Raw genomic sequence first — 15,805 nt, forward strand, 5'->3', positions numbered from 1 at the left:
CTTGTAATGAAGTGAGTACTTTTTGTCAGTCAAGAAACCTTTAACATTAATTTTCAAAAACATACTAAATGTGTAAATGGCTTTGTTCACTCGATATGTACAAAACTCAATGAAATTACTGGTCTATTCCATTTTGTGAACAATTTTTTTTTCTGCCAATTTGTTTTATGTTGATTACTGAAATTTCGTAGTAAATTATTTTTCATGGTTTTGAAAAAACTTTTCTCTAAATTATGTTCAAGCTTACATTAATTCCAGTACAAAAGTTGCATGCAAGTTGTTTTCCAATGTACATCAATAATGTAAATATCCAATGTGCAAAAAACAGCTATTATGCGCAGTCCACAACTGTCTGGCAATACAACAACAATAACAACAACATGAAAGCAAAGTGGTATTTTAATACTGTAGATTTCGCAAAATTTTCTCCATGACTGAAATTGCTGGAACTCATTTTTCTTGATTCTGACAGTTCTGTGCTTTTGTAGCATATGTGTGCCGGAGGGAATGGAGGGTTGTAGATATAGCTAGGGTGATGACCTGGAGTGTAAGCCTCAGCACTAAAAATAATATGACATTTTTTTGTCTCTAACAGTGCCCTTATTGGGGCAAAGTTTGAGAGCCAATACCGTTGTATTGTTTATCATTAATTACATGCATCTGTGTGTTTATTAACACTGAATTAAAAACAAACCAGAGGGAACATGCTGGCAGATGTGTCACAGGGTACTAACAAGTATGGCAGATACTGGAATAAAGTTTTTGGAAAGTGAAGAAGGCCTTGAAAATGAATTTAGCAATTTGCTAAAATAATTTAGCAAAATGTGCATTAACTATTGTTTGTCTGGATGTTAAGCAGTGTGTGAAATGGTTTGATGCGTTCGCCAGTTGATGATGTCTGATTGACTGATAATGGCCGGCTTAATGCCTGCACATGTGAAATGATATTATCTGACCATCTTATGAACAATGGCCAATGACACGCGATCTTTCATATTAAGGAAAGAGAGGACCCCTGGTGTCAGAGATTCACACTCCCTGATTGCACAGGATTCCAAACAATCAGACCTGGCTTCATTTTTGTATATAGGGTTATATAAAGACTGAAACAGTCATTTACAGAATTTGGAGACCTCCGATGTTCAAATGTGTGGCAGTCTAATGTCACAATTCATAAATACAAAAGCAAGCACACCCAGGTGTTTGCCAGTCCACACCAGATATATTCATGTATGTATATGTACAATGTATATAGTACTTTGTGATCCCTGATCTTCTAAAGTCATAACCTTCATTGCTATCAGTTTTTTTTAACATGTTTCCATGGTAACAAGTTGATCGTATTTCCTACAGTGACAGACAGGCACACGTTGAGTAGGACTAACATCATATTGTTGCATCGGGATGGTCACATTATGTCACAACATGATCGCGACCAGTCTTCCAGCGTGTTACAAAACTCGATAGTGTTTTTATACACATTTCCCAGTGTTCTTATTTAAAGCCTTAATACGTAGTGAACTAACCTAAATATACAAAGAGTCCTATTTATTTCAGCGCTCCACCGTTAACTGTCAATTCCACAGTTGTTAAGGCTTTACTAAATCAGCATCCCTTGGAGATTAGCCAATCATTTTCTCACAACTGTTTACAAAATTTGACATCTTTTTTGCCTGTTTGACTACACATGTATCACTAGAGCTTATTATATGTGTTTTGGTGGTTGACAGATATCCTTCCTGAGTGACAGCGATCGCATAGACCAAAACAACATGGCCTGCAAGGTTCAGAATGGTGAAGTTCAACGAAGCCCCAAAGAAGAAGCTGCTATTAAACAGGTTGGTCATTAAAATTCCATTTCCAACATTATCAAAGAATTTTGCAATTCAAAGATATACTGAAAAGAAGAGAAATAAAGGTGTATGACGGAGGCCAGCATTATGGTGGGTGGAAACTTAGTGGAAACCCATGACCATCCACAGGTTGCTGGCAGACCTTCTCACATACGGCCAGAGAGAAAGCCAGTATGAGCTGGGCTTGAACTCACAGCGACCGCATTGGTGAGAGGCTAACCAACCGAGCCATGGAGGCCCCTGAATTTTATTTGAGTCAAATAAAATTGTACGGTGTTTGAAATTGGCCATATGTTTTTGTGTTATCAAAGGCATCAGGCATATTTGATACTTTCATTATCATACATGTTTGGTGTACGTCACATATTGGCATATTTGATATTGTCTCTGACATGTTTGGTGTCACATAAGGCAAATGTGATATTGTCTCTGACATGTTTGGTGTCACATAAGGCAAATGTGATATTGTCTCTGACATGCTTGGTGTCACAGAAGGCATATTTTATATTGTCTCTGACATGCTTGTTTTCACATAAGGCATATTTGGTATTGTCTCTGATATGCCTGGTGTAACATAAGGCTTATCTGACATAGTCTGTGACATGTTTAGTATCACATAAGGCATATTTGACATTGTCTCTGACGTGCTTGGTTTCACATAAGGCATGTTTGATATTGTGTCCCAAATGCTTGGTGTCACATCAAGCATATCTGATATTGTCTCTGACATGCTTGGTGTCACATAAGGCATATTTGATATTGTCTCTGACATGCTTGGTGTGACATGAGACATTTACTTGGTGTCACATTAGCTTCTATCCTACACATAGTTTATGTTACATAGACGTATTTAATATTGTATCAAGGGCCGGCATGTTTATAGTTTCACATCAGACATACACACAGGTACGCTCATACAAGTCTGTTGTTAAATCAGACGTGTGTTGGTCTTAAATCAGGCATACATGTATTTGATCTTGCATTAGATGTGCTTTGGTGTTAAATCAGGCACCAAAGCATTGTATCAAGAGCCGGCATGTTTATAGTTTCACATCAGACATACACACATGAACGCTCATACAAGTCTGTTGTTAAATCAGACGTGTGTTGGTGTTAAATCAGGCCCATATGTATTTCATGTTGCATCAGACATGCTTTGGTGTTAAATCAGGCCCATATGTATTTCATGTTGCATCAGACATGCTTTGGGTTCAAATCAGGCATACATGTATTTGATTGTTGTATTTGTGATTTTTAACAGTTCCGTGAGAAAGTAAAAGATTTGCTGACCGCAGATCATGATGACCATGTCTCATGGAAATGGCTTAAAGGTGAGCATTAATATCAGATATACACATAACTGTGACCCAGAAGAACTGGAAGTGCTTATGCAAGCCTAACATTAAAACATTATGTACTGTAATTCCTCAACCTTTTTGCATGTGTGCAAAGTGTTCATTCAAGTATCTTCAGAAGGCATTGTTATTTTTGTGAAGCCCTGAATTGACCAACCCAACCAATGTAGTTTTGTCTCCGAAATTAAATTAAAAATGTGCATAAATTGCGCTGAAAGCTAATCTTTCATATACGGTTGAGGAATTAGTGCGGCTTGTATACAGCTGAACAATCTCATGAAGTCTTGTCTTAGCTCTAACATTTACTACGTCATCTTTTCACTGTTAAAAAAGGGTATGTGGCCTCAGTAATTAGATCATGACGAGAAAACACCAACACACAAAGGTTTATATTTATTTATTTATTTGATTGGTGTTTTACGCCGTACTCAAGAATATTTCACTTATACGACGGCGACCAGCATTATTGTGGAAGGAAACCAGGCAGAGCCCGGGGGAAACCCACGACAATCCGCAGGTTGCTGCAAGACCTTCCCACATATGGCTGGACAGGACAAAGGTTTAAATGGAAATCAAGTAAAGCATACATAAACAAATAAATGTAATAACATTTTATAATATGTGCAGAATGGTATGCTTTATATATTTATAAAAGTACAGAAATATCGGCCTACACATTTCTATGACAATTCAATCATTCTTTTTACAGCTAGGGATTTCAATGTCAACAAGGCTGAACAGATGTTTAGAAATGTGAGTATATGAGTACACCTATACTTGAGTACCAATATTTTTTTTTTTTTATTTAACAAACATTTGGGCTGGGATTACTTCTGTGATCCCACTGAAGCTCATGTGGTTTGTACAAATGGGGTCAAAGGCTTGAATCTAGCAGGTGCTCATTGGCAGTAGGAATATTTCACTTATATCCCGCCAGCAATATTGTGGGAGGAAACCAGGCAACCCGTGACTATCCTGTGCTTGATGGCAGACCTTCCCATGTTCGGATAGAGAGGAAGCCAACATGAGCTGGATTTGAACTGACAACCAAGGCATTGGTGAGAGGCTCCTGGGTCAGTCTGCTGTGACTCCAGCTAGCTGAAAGCTTGTTCTCAAAGCCAAGTATATGGCAGTTGGCTGTTGTAAACCTGACCATTTAACATACAAGTGAAAATCACTTCAGTACAGAAATAAACGCCCATCAGATATGTGAATTGTAATTGACATGTTAATTTATCACTGACTACATGCACTTGCTGTCCACAGAGCATGGCTTACAGAGAAAACATGAAGGTGGACACACTGGTACAGAATTACAAACCACCAGAGGTAAGCTCCAGAACACCAATCACATTAACTACTTAATTTATTTATTTATTTGATTTGTGTTTTACGCTGTACTCAAGAATATTTCACTTACACGACGGCGGCCAGCATTATGGTGGGAGGAAACCGGGCAGAGCCCGGTGGAAACCCACGACCACCCGCAGGTTGCTGGCAGACCTTCCCACTTACGGCTGGCATTAACTACTTAAAGGGATACATACATTGATTGGCTGACAGTGGAGATAGGATTTCCTGGGTTAAAGCATACAGCCTTGGTCACGCGTGAATAAATACACTGTACCTAAATTTCAGGATAGCCTGGACTTGCCCATCTTTCACAGCTGCCAGTGAGTGATGAATCTCAGGCTATATACCTAAGCTTACAATAACAGACCACAGACAGCAAAGTCATCATCAGCATCGCCATCATCACCATCATCATCATCAAATACTGAAAGCTGTATCTAACTTTTAATACATTCATTCAATTCATTCTTGAAGAGAAACGCATTTAAATATTTGATTTCTAATTGTTTGACATCCTTGATGTATGTTAATTGACAAATTTTTTCTACCTGTACAGTAAGCCATTAGTTGATAGTAACAGTGCATTTTGTGATATATGGCCACATGAAATTGCACGCACAATACTTACTAACTTAAAAGAGGAAGTTGTAGCTTCCTCCCTTGACGTTCAGCATGAAGGGGAAGTGCAACGACTGGTTGACCCTTATCAGTATAATGGCTTGGGTGGGGTGGCTTACTTGCCTTCAGTAAGTCATCTCATTGAGTGAGTGAGTGAGTGAGAGCTTGGAGTTCAACGTTGTGCTCAACAATTTTTCAGTCATGAGACGACGAAGGAATCCTGAGTGTGTATGTAATGTACCTCCTTGTTGCAGGATGGATTTCCACGACCCTTTTATCTAGTGCTGCTTCGCTAAGACGACTTACAGAAGGCAAGTAAGCCGCCCCACCTGAGCCATTATACTGATTGGGGTCAACCAGTCATTGTTGCTGAACGCCAAGCGAGGAAGTTATAATTTCTTCTTTTAAAGTCTTAGATGTGACTCGACCCAGGATTGACCCTGGATCTACTGCTCCCAAAGCAAATGCTCTACCAACTGTGCTATCCGGGCCAGTATTGTCTCATTGAAGCAGCATTTGATAAAAGAGCAGTGGAAATCCATCCTGCAACAAGGAGGCACATTATACATGCACTCTAAGGACTCCTTTGTCATCATATAACTGAAGTATTGTTAAGTACGACGTTAAACCCCAAGCACTCACTCACTCACTCACTCACTCACTCAGTCGTCTGTCATTAATGTTGATGATCAGTGCATTTTATATTTTCTCATTGAATTCACTTGCTTTAATGTCTTTATTCAATCGGTGATTATCGTTTTTTTGATGCGGAAAATTTTATGTATCACAACAATCTGAAATGATCAATGATCCTTAAAAGAAGAAGGTGAAAATGACATTGAAAAAAAGATTCTTTCTGCCTGTGAAACACAAATTTTGACTGGTGTGGCCTGTTGGAAAGGTGTTGGTGGCAGTTTGGATCATCATCCCCTAACATGTACAAATGAATCAGCATTTTCAGAATTCTGGCAAGGATTCATCATTATAATAATAATCATTATAGGTATCACATTGTAAATAGATACCCCCAGGTACATGTTGATAATTTGCGTCTTTGGACTGCTGAATCACAGTTGTTCAAATCTATACCATGCATGGGATGCTGTGGTCCAACAGTCGTTTAATAGTGAATGTGTTGTGGGCGATTTAACGTTTAATTCAGCGGGGCCTCCGTGGCTCAGTTGGCTTGCGTGCTAGCACAGCATAATGACCCAGGAGTCTCTCACCAATGCGGTCGCTGTGAGTTCAAGTTCCACTCCTGCTGTATGTGGGAAGGTCTGACAGCAACCTGAGAATGGTTGTAGGTTTCTTCTGGGCTCTGCCCGGTTTCCACCCACCATAATGCTGGCCGCCGTCATATAAGTGAAATATTCTTGAGTACAGCGTAAAATACAATCAATAAATAAATAAATTTAATTCAGCAGTTGCCATGGCAACAGGTTTGGAAATTAAGATGCTGGCATATATGTTGACGTGAATGGAGAACAACATTTTTGCCCACTAATATTAAAATGTACTTTCGAGAATAATACAGGTTATTACTTTTAATTAATTGAAGAGATGACCTCATTTGAATCATTAAGGGCTAAAAATTTTTTTGTACTGTTTTGTGAGAGCTAGAATTCAGTCTCGTTTGACACCCCTTGACGTAAACACACACGCAGTGTTTGGAAAAGAGACTATATATTGTCTCATGTTTTGTGAGCTAGAACAAAATCAGAGGAAGCCACATGTCCGTATTACAAGTCTGTCAGGCAAAGATGGGGTTAATGAGTACAGATAATTAAGTGACTGGAATCATACGGTGTAATTAATTAATTAAGCCTATGGCAGGAGGCAAATCGCTATTGATGCTTTAGCTTTCAAGCTATAATAGACTAATTGCCATCTCCATTTTATGCCGTCTGCCATTACCAAATTTCCATTCTGTCAATCTGAAGCGCTTGTCTAACATTTTCAGCCTGGATGTATCAGTGAAACAGTGTTTAAAACATGAGATTGTAACTCTTCCTTTCAATTTGGATATATAGATGTATTCTCCCGGCTTTTATTTATTGTTTAACACCATAGTCATGAATTTTTCACTGATGCGATGGTGGTCAGTGCCTGACATAAACCATCAACCTTATAGCAAGTTGCTGACAGACTTTCCCACACGTGATCTTCAAGGAACATGTGGAAATAAGTGGTCTTTAATGAATATTAGACATACAAGTAATGTTGACCACTTACTGTCACCAAGATCCCACAAGTAGTGAAATGGTAGGAATCTACAAACTTCTGTGTAGGGGGCTCGGTTAATCCTACACCTTGTTTGCGGTTGAAAGACAAGCTCCTCTAACCACAAGGCTGTGCCCCACTGCCTGTATATGTTCTCTCTCTCTGCATGTTTATATTGGCTCAGACCTTCGCAAATCCAATTTTCCACACAATTGAAAGTTTTAACTCAACTTTATTGTGACTTTTCACCAGACCAGGGCCTTTAATTGCTGGCTAATTCACCTAAAGTGTCTAATACCGCTACAACTATTCCAGGACCAGCGAGCTCAAAAAATGCAATTTCAGAAGTTTTTTTGTTTGGACAGGTTTCATAGGTTGGTTCCTAATGAAGGTCCAGTCCAGCTCTGTGTGTTGAGTTCCAATCTAATTTATTGCCTGCATTGTAACATTTATTTTAATCCAACTCTGCAAGTTTGGATCCAGCTGTGTGTGCTTGAGTCCAGTGTTGAATGCTTGAGTCGGGGTTTTGCGTGCTTGAGTCCAGTGTTGCGTGCTTGAGTGCAGTGTTATATGTTTGAGGCCAACAGTGCCTGTTGAATCCATTCTTTCAGGTTTGAACAGAGATCTTGCTTGCAGGGTTGCAGTGCCTCAGAGGGTTTGTGATATATTAGCTTTGTCATATCACAATCAAGCAAAACAATCAAGGCACATTATCATAGTGTAGCTTTGCTCAGTGTGTACTGATACTTAAGTATATTATTATGTATGTGTGTTTCAGGTGTTAACGAAGTACCTGACAGGCGGGTTCTGTGGCCATGACAAAGATGGATCACCTGTGCGCATAGAGCCGTACGGCCACCTTGACATGAAGGGCATTATGTACTCTGCCAAAAAATCGGACCTCGAAAAAACAAAGCTGTTACAGTGCGAACTGACTCTGTTAGATTGGGAGGAGCAAAGTAGAAAGGTAAGATGGCTGTATTACATTGGGAAGACCAAGGTAAAAAGGTAACATGGCTGCGTTTAGATTGGGAGGAGCAAAGTAGAAAGGTAAGATGGCTGTATTACATTGGGAGGAGCAAAGTAGAAAGGTGAGATGGCTGTATTACATTGGGAGGAGCAAAGTAGAAAGGTAAGATGGCTGTATTACATTGGGAGGAGCAAAGTAGAAAGGTGAGATGGCTGTATTACATTGGGAGGAGCAAAGTAGAAAGGTAAGATGGCTGTATTACATTGGGAGGAGCAAAGTAGAAAGGTGAGATGGCTGTGTTACATTGGGAAGACCAAGGTAAAAAGGTAACATGGCTGCGTTAGATTGGGAGGAGCAAGGTAAGAAGGTAAGATGGCTGTGTTACATTGGGAATAAAAAAAGATTAGATTGCAAGGAGCAAAGTAAAGAGGTAAGATTAGCTGTTCCCTGCTTCAGAAACTGAAGCTTCAAAATGGATATATTTAACTTTTAATGATATATTTTGTAGATTTACATGTATATATAAAACAGTAGAATGGAATGGCTTTGTTCCTTCTTCTTTACTTCTTATGTGTACATGTGACTTTTATAGCAGTAACATGATTTCGGTGATAGACACCAATGTAAGTCTGTATTGTTCAACTCGACGAGTAATTGTGTATGTGCTATACATATTTTTTTTTTCAATTTCATGTCTCAGCGTGGCAAGAGGGTAGATGGCTTGACTGTGATTTTTGATATGGAAGGTGTGAGCTCTAAAATGCTGTGGAGACCAGGTCAGTCTTGCAATGAGGATTTCTATGATATACTGTACTGTTATTCTGAGGACATTATTCTGGGTTGACTGATAATATTATAGCTTTCCTGAATTCCTAAAACCAATGTAGTTGGGTCTTCAAAATCAGATTGGGTCGTAAGTGGGGTCTGCCAGGTCTGCCAGCAACATGCGGATGGTCGTGTGTTTCCCCCAGGCTCTGCCCAGTTTCTTCCCATCAGAATGCTGGCTGCCATCGTATATGTTAAATATTCTTGGGTATGGCATAAAACACCAATGAAATAAATATATAAATAAAATAAAATCGGATTGAAAAGATGCATAAATTTCAGTGAATGTAGCTGTGTTAAATGCAAGAAGGCTGTTTGAGGATGAAGTTATAAGTATGGCAAGTATATCACTTATAAATGACGAGCTTTTTTTTTGAAGTGATACATTTTCTTTGATTCTAATTGATTCATCCACCTTATATACAATTTTGGTACAACTAAGTACAGTTTTTGATGTTTTCTTTTGCAGGTCTTCAAATGTATCTCTATTTAGTTAAAGTATTAGAAGACAACTATCCCGAGATGATGAAGAGGATGTTTGTTATTAATGGTAAGTTGATTAAGGGAGCGTTTGTTATTAGTGTTAAGTTGATTAAGGGAGTGTTTGTTATTACTGGTAAGTTGATGAATGGGGTGTTTGTTATTAGTGTTAAGTTGATGAAGGGAGTGTTTGTTATTACTGGTAAGTTGATGAAGGGGGTGTTTGTTATTAGTGGTAAATTGATGAAGGGAGTGTTTGTTATTAGTGGTAAGTTGATGAAGGGGGTGTTTGTTATTAGTGGTAAGTTGATGAATGCGGTGTTTGTTATTACTGGTACAGTGAACTGAAAAAGCAGGTGTTTGCTATTAATGGTACAGTAAGTTGAAAAAATGGGTGTTTGTTATTAATGGTAAGTTGATGGAAGAGGATGTTTTGTATTAATGTTGAATTGATGGATTAGTTTTTTTTATTATTACTATGTTGATGTAGTAGATGCATGTTTGTTAGAAATGGTACAGTAAGTTGGAAAAAATGGGTGTTTGTCATTAATGGGGAATTTTTTTAGATGCATTTTTGTTAGATGTTTTGGTTTCAAGTCTGTTCAGAGTGAGGCTAATTAAGTATAAAATATACCTCACAAGATAGTTTTCCTTAAATCAACATATCACTATAATCTGTGTTTATATTATTGCTTTTCTGTTTTACCTTTTATTGGTACACCTCACCTGATACAGCGTGTAAATATATACAGGGGTTTCTGTGGCTCAGTTGGTTAGTGCACTAGCACAGCGTAATGACCCAGGAGCCTCTCACCAATGTGGTCGCTGTGAGTTCAAGTCCAGCTCATGCTGGCTTTCTCTCCTACATGGGAAGGTCTGCCAGCTACCTGCAGATGGTTGTGAGTTTCCCCTGGGCTGTGCCCAGTTTCCTCCCACCATAATGCTGGCCGCTGTCATATAAGTGAAATATAGAGTACGACGTAAAACACAAATGAAATAAATAAATAAATATAATTATATACTTATTATTTACACAGAATCTGTCTGTATGAAATCCACTTGTCTTTCCCACTGTTGTCTATTTATCTTCTGTGTCAACAGTTCAGTGTGCAATGTTCTTACATTCTTTTCTTTGTTTTGTTAACAGCACCCAGGATATTTCCAATTTTATATAAAATTTGCCGACCTCTGATTAGCGAAGATATGAAAAACAAAATCCATGTTCTTGGAGGTGAGTATGTACCTGATTTTCTCAGCATGTTTACACAGAAGAATTTAGAAATACAGCCCAGTTTCTGATCAGACTTGATTGTTGGAATCTGACATTGGCAGCCCTTCAGTGAGATTCTTGAATCCATTATCAGATATCTTGTACAAAAGCAATATGTAGTCGCTGTGAGTTTCAAGTCCAGCTCATACTGTCTTCCTTCCTGGTCGTACAGGGGAAGGTCTTCCAGCAACCTTTGGATGGTTGTGGGTTTTGCCAGGCTCTGTCCGGTTTCCTCCACCATAATGCTGGCTGCCTTCGTTTAAGTGAAATATTCTTGAGTATGGCGTAAAACACCAATCAAATAAATCAAATAAATAAATAAACAAAAGCAGTATGTGATGTTACTAGGACTTATGCCTTCATGGGACAACAGTTCTTTCATTTTTATATGGTTTTCTTGAAGGAATAAATTTATCCATGCACTTGTTATTGGCTGGATGAAATGTCAGATTCTGTTCTGATATAGTTCTTGGATTCTTCAATTCTGAGAAACCAGAGCTCTCTTTGATTAATGAAATATTAAAAAAACATGTGATATTTTTTGATGAATGGTAAATGCAGAAAATGTCTTTAAAATTGACAATTTTGGAAACTCCACTAACTCTGGTCGACCTGGTGTTGGTAGGTGTACACAGTGATAGGTTGAAGTGTCATGTCTGATGTCTGTTGATTCACATGGTGTCATTTTAGTGAAGAAACACCGTCATGACATTGATACTGATGCCAGCATATGCAGAAGAGATCGAGGAAACTATGCTTGTAATAGCATATACCTGTTAACAAATATTGCATTTTCCACCTGGCAGGTGATTACAAGTCTCATCTGTTGAAGTATATAGACGCTGATCAACTTCCCGCGATATATGGTGGTGATCTCAAAGATCCAGATGGTAATCCTCGCCTTGCTTCAAAGGTATGCTTAAGAATCCTCATGTGAGCAAAAGGATGTAAGATTTTGTGAAAACATGCATATTGTTTTGGTTTGTTCTGTATAATAGTGATAATTGTATAAAAGTTCTAGTTTGGTTTAATGAAGGCCCATAAGACCATTATTTGAGTTATTAAAATATGATTGGGGGCCCAGTTGGCTCACTTGGTTAGCGGGCTAGCGCAGCGTAATGACCCAGGAGTCTCTCACCAATGCAGTCGCTGTGAGTTCAAGTCCAGCTCATGCAGGCTTCCTCTCCGGCCCTATGTGGAAAGGTCTGTCGGCAACCTGCGGATGGTTGTTGGGTTTCCCCAGGCTCTGCCCGGTTTACACCCACCATAATGCTGACTGCCTTCGTATAAGTGAAATATTCTTGAGTACGGCCTAAAACACCAATCAAATAAATAAAAAATTAAAATATGATTGTGTTATTGTAAGTTTTTGTCTGTCTCTTGATAAAGTCAAGTCATCGATTTTTTGTTCAACTCCATACTCAAAAATGTTTCACTGATACAATGGCAGTCAGTTTTATAAATGGAGGAAACCAGAGCACCAGGTGTAAACCACTAACCTTTGGTAAATTACTGACAAACTTTCCCACATGTAATGCAGGTACAGATATTAACACCATATCAAAGACATGTGGTCTTGAATGAAAATTTGACTGTGGAACCAACCACACAGGAGCTTCAGCGAACAAGTATTGTCCATTGAGCAAGGTTCACAAGCGATGAGAGCGGGGGGAAATTTGGGAATTTTCTCATACAAGCTCGAGTTTGAACACACTTCTTTTCTCCGTGTATGAAAATGTACGCTCATTAGATATATATGAAATTGTAGGTATGTCAGGGAGGGGAGGTGCCAGAGTCATACTTCCTCAAAGATCAAGATCTGTTCAGCAACATGGAATGTGTGACCGTCCCCAGGGGGGAGAAGTTCTGTTCAGAACACATGGTAGAGAAGGCAGGCAGCCTTCTCAGGTAAACGATGATTTCTTGTTACTCAATCTTAAGTGTTGGTATCCAAAGTATCATTTTAAGGCCTTTATGTCTTTCCGAAAGGGCATTTTTATGTACCAGGCTTTAGGTGAAATACATAGAGGATATTGCACAGTGAAGGTTGAATACCATAAATATTTATGGTACTCAGCCTTCACTGTGCAATATTCTATTTATTATTTATATCCTGACATTTTCTCTACATGTGTATAAATTTGTATCAGTTTATCTGTTGCATCCATGAAAAAAATGTGCAATGTGCCATCTGCGTCGTATTTTTTATTCTATTCATATGCGCTGCAATTTCGTTCACGTCCGCGCTCACAAAACCTTTTTACAGTTTTAAGCGCTGTCTGTAAGCAATTATACATTCTACAAATGTGCTTAATGCTAATGCTATATAGGTATTTACGTAAATTAAGCACATGAGGAATTTCTACCATCTTTTGTTTTTTTGGGCCAACTATATATATTGCGTGGAAGTGCAGGGGCTTGTCACACGGTCCACGAAGGGTCAAGGTCTCCAGTAATGTAATAACAAAATGTAATAACAAAAGTGATATCTAACTGCTGAAGATATCATTTTTATCAGTGAAGGAAATACTGGGATTTCACTGATGTATAAATAACAAAGTAATTTCTTGTATTCTCACTTCTGTGCTTGTACAGTAGTCTGCCTTGTTGTTTTTTTTTGTAAAGGTGGGAATTCAAGACGGAGGAATATGACATCAGTTTTGGTGTGTTTTATGAAGAGGACGGAGAACAGAAGCCAGTCGTGCCCACCATCCGCGTCAACTCTCACATCATCCCAGAGGACGGCACCTATACCTGCGAAAAGGTCGGAAAATGTAAGTATAATGTCATTTTACATGTTAATACACTGTATGTATTCATCTTGATGATGAGGCTTTAGAAATTGTTCTTTTGTTTTTTGATGTGGCTCATCCTTCGTTAAGTTGCTAGATTAGTAGGAACGCTGAAGGTACTTTAAGATCAGATTTTAATAAACACACATGATATCAATAATATGATATCTAAAGATATTATTTTCAGTGTGCCTGTCTGTCTTTCTCTCTGTCTATGACTGAAAATTGTTGCTAGGGAATGAAATTTTTGTAACATTTTGTGAACTTATCTTCTTCTGATAAGAATTAAAACTTAATTATGTTTTATCAGACTACATTTTCAGTCATGTTCTTCTGGATGGAAAATTTTTGCTTTATTTCACCAAATATTTTGACATTTGCAGTTTTGCGTCTGCACAGCTTTTCCACTGGTAGTGTATGTTTTCAAATAAAATTTGTTTTAAAACTGAACAGTGACAGAACAGATTAAATTAAAAATGTGTGTTGGCAGAGATGAAGTCAACCCGAAGTTTTACCTGCGTGGGAGTTAATTGTTAATTTTTTCTTATCACTGAAGGGGTAATGAACATTGGTTGTTAAATAAATCATAAACAGCAAATATTTTTGGAAAGTCCACATTTTCCAGGAATAGGGTGATTTTTTCAGTTTTATTTTCATTTTCATACACTTCTTTGACTAAAAAAAGTATTAATTTTGTTTAAGTGACTGATGCACATCCCGCAGAAATTCTATAAATCCGTAGTTACGATTAATGTAACCAATGGGATAAGTTACAGTTGCCTGTATGGGCATGATAGTAGTTTTTTGTGAGGATGTTTTTTGATGTTGGATTAACTGAGGAATGGAGAGTCAGTAATAATTGCTGAATCGGTAATTATAGTTTAGTCAGTTATAATTGCTGAGTCAGTAATAATTGCTGAGTCAGTTATAATTGCTGAGTCAGTAATAATTGCTGAGTCAGTTATAATTGCCGAGTCAGAAATAATTGACTCAAAGGTACTTAAGTTTGATACATTTTAAGGAAACAAAGGGATGTAAATATTCCTTTTAGAGATCATCTGATTATAATATTTCATGAAAACACCTTAAATGTGTTTCCTGTGTATGTGCTTTTATCGATCACAAGAAATGTACACTAATTATCATTGTTGCAGATATCATGGGATTTTCTAACAAGTATAGTTGGCTTAAGTCCAAACGTCTCAAGTACAGGATAGATTTAATAGAACCCGATGACGACGATGACTGTAATCAAAATGATTCAAACAATCCTCACTGACAAATATTCATCCATTCTATAGGGTAATCCTGTCCGTTGTCATGGTGATGTTATCATGTTGCCCCGGTTTGTGTCCGTCATCTTTGTTGATTCCCATAGCTGTTGTGGACATAATTGTAGGCAATGCTATGAAAACCTGCAAAGTCTATAGCAGCAGTTAATTATGCTAAGCCATTGAACAATAATAATTTAATACTTAATTAATTAAGATCATCTGTCAATCTGAAGTTCATCAACAATCCTTAAATTGTCTTTACTTTGTTTAATTCATTTTCTGGAGAGTTTCTTTTAAAGCATAGAAAGATAAATACTTGGGCCTATCTGGTCCACCATTGATACATTTTGTTTCCAAATGATGTTTCACAACAAAATCTGTTTTGGTATTTATTTTAATATGTAGTTTTTACTTAGTCCATTGTGTCTCCAGAGTACATGTGTATTTGGTTGTGTGTCATGTCTGTCTGTCTGTCAGTACATTTTTCTTTACAATGTTCAAATTTCACAAAACATCCTTCATATTGTTTGACAAAGTTTGGGTCAAAGTTAAGCTAATTGTCTGCAAAATACTAAGTTAATCATAATTTATGATATCTGATGCTGTTAAGTGAAAGTTATCTAGCATGCCAATAACTCGGCCAAGGTGTATAAATTTATTGCAGATATATTGCTCTTTATTGTTAATGGCCATTTTTCCATTACCTTAGTAAAGTCATCTGAATGGTCTAGCCTTGAGGAAAACGTCACATAAAATCATTTTGATCATGGAAGTATTTCAAGGGCTTTATGAAAA

At 37.8% G+C, this 15,805-nt stretch overlaps 1 protein-coding gene across 3 annotated transcripts in view; it reads left to right on the top strand.

Annotated features, from left to right (window-relative positions):
* LOC135476715 (retinal-binding protein-like) overlaps positions 1-15,805 on the top strand; it is a 34,155-nt gene that overhangs the window by 15,146 nt on the left and 3,204 nt on the right. For all 3 annotated transcript variants that reach the window (XM_064756829.1, XM_064756830.1, XM_064756828.1), the window contains 11 exons: positions 1,731-1,838; positions 3,115-3,184; positions 3,918-3,961; positions 4,475-4,537; positions 8,178-8,366; positions 9,070-9,145; positions 9,664-9,744; positions 10,822-10,905; positions 11,751-11,857; positions 12,713-12,852; positions 13,570-13,718. In XM_064756829.1, coding sequence (XP_064612899.1) covers positions 1,731-1,838; positions 3,115-3,184; positions 3,918-3,961; positions 4,475-4,537; positions 8,178-8,366; positions 9,070-9,145; positions 9,664-9,744; positions 10,822-10,905; positions 11,751-11,857; positions 12,713-12,852; positions 13,570-13,718 — 1,111 coding nt within the window. The remainder of the gene's footprint in view (positions 1-1,730; positions 1,839-3,114; positions 3,185-3,917; positions 3,962-4,474; positions 4,538-8,177; positions 8,367-9,069; positions 9,146-9,663; positions 9,745-10,821; positions 10,906-11,750; positions 11,858-12,712; positions 12,853-13,569; positions 13,719-15,805) is intronic.

This window comes from Liolophura sinensis, chromosome 10 (genome assembly GCF_032854445.1).
Source record: "Liolophura sinensis isolate JHLJ2023 chromosome 10, CUHK_Ljap_v2, whole genome shotgun sequence".
Taxonomy (NCBI): Eukaryota; Metazoa; Mollusca; class Polyplacophora; order Chitonida; family Chitonidae; genus Liolophura; species Liolophura sinensis.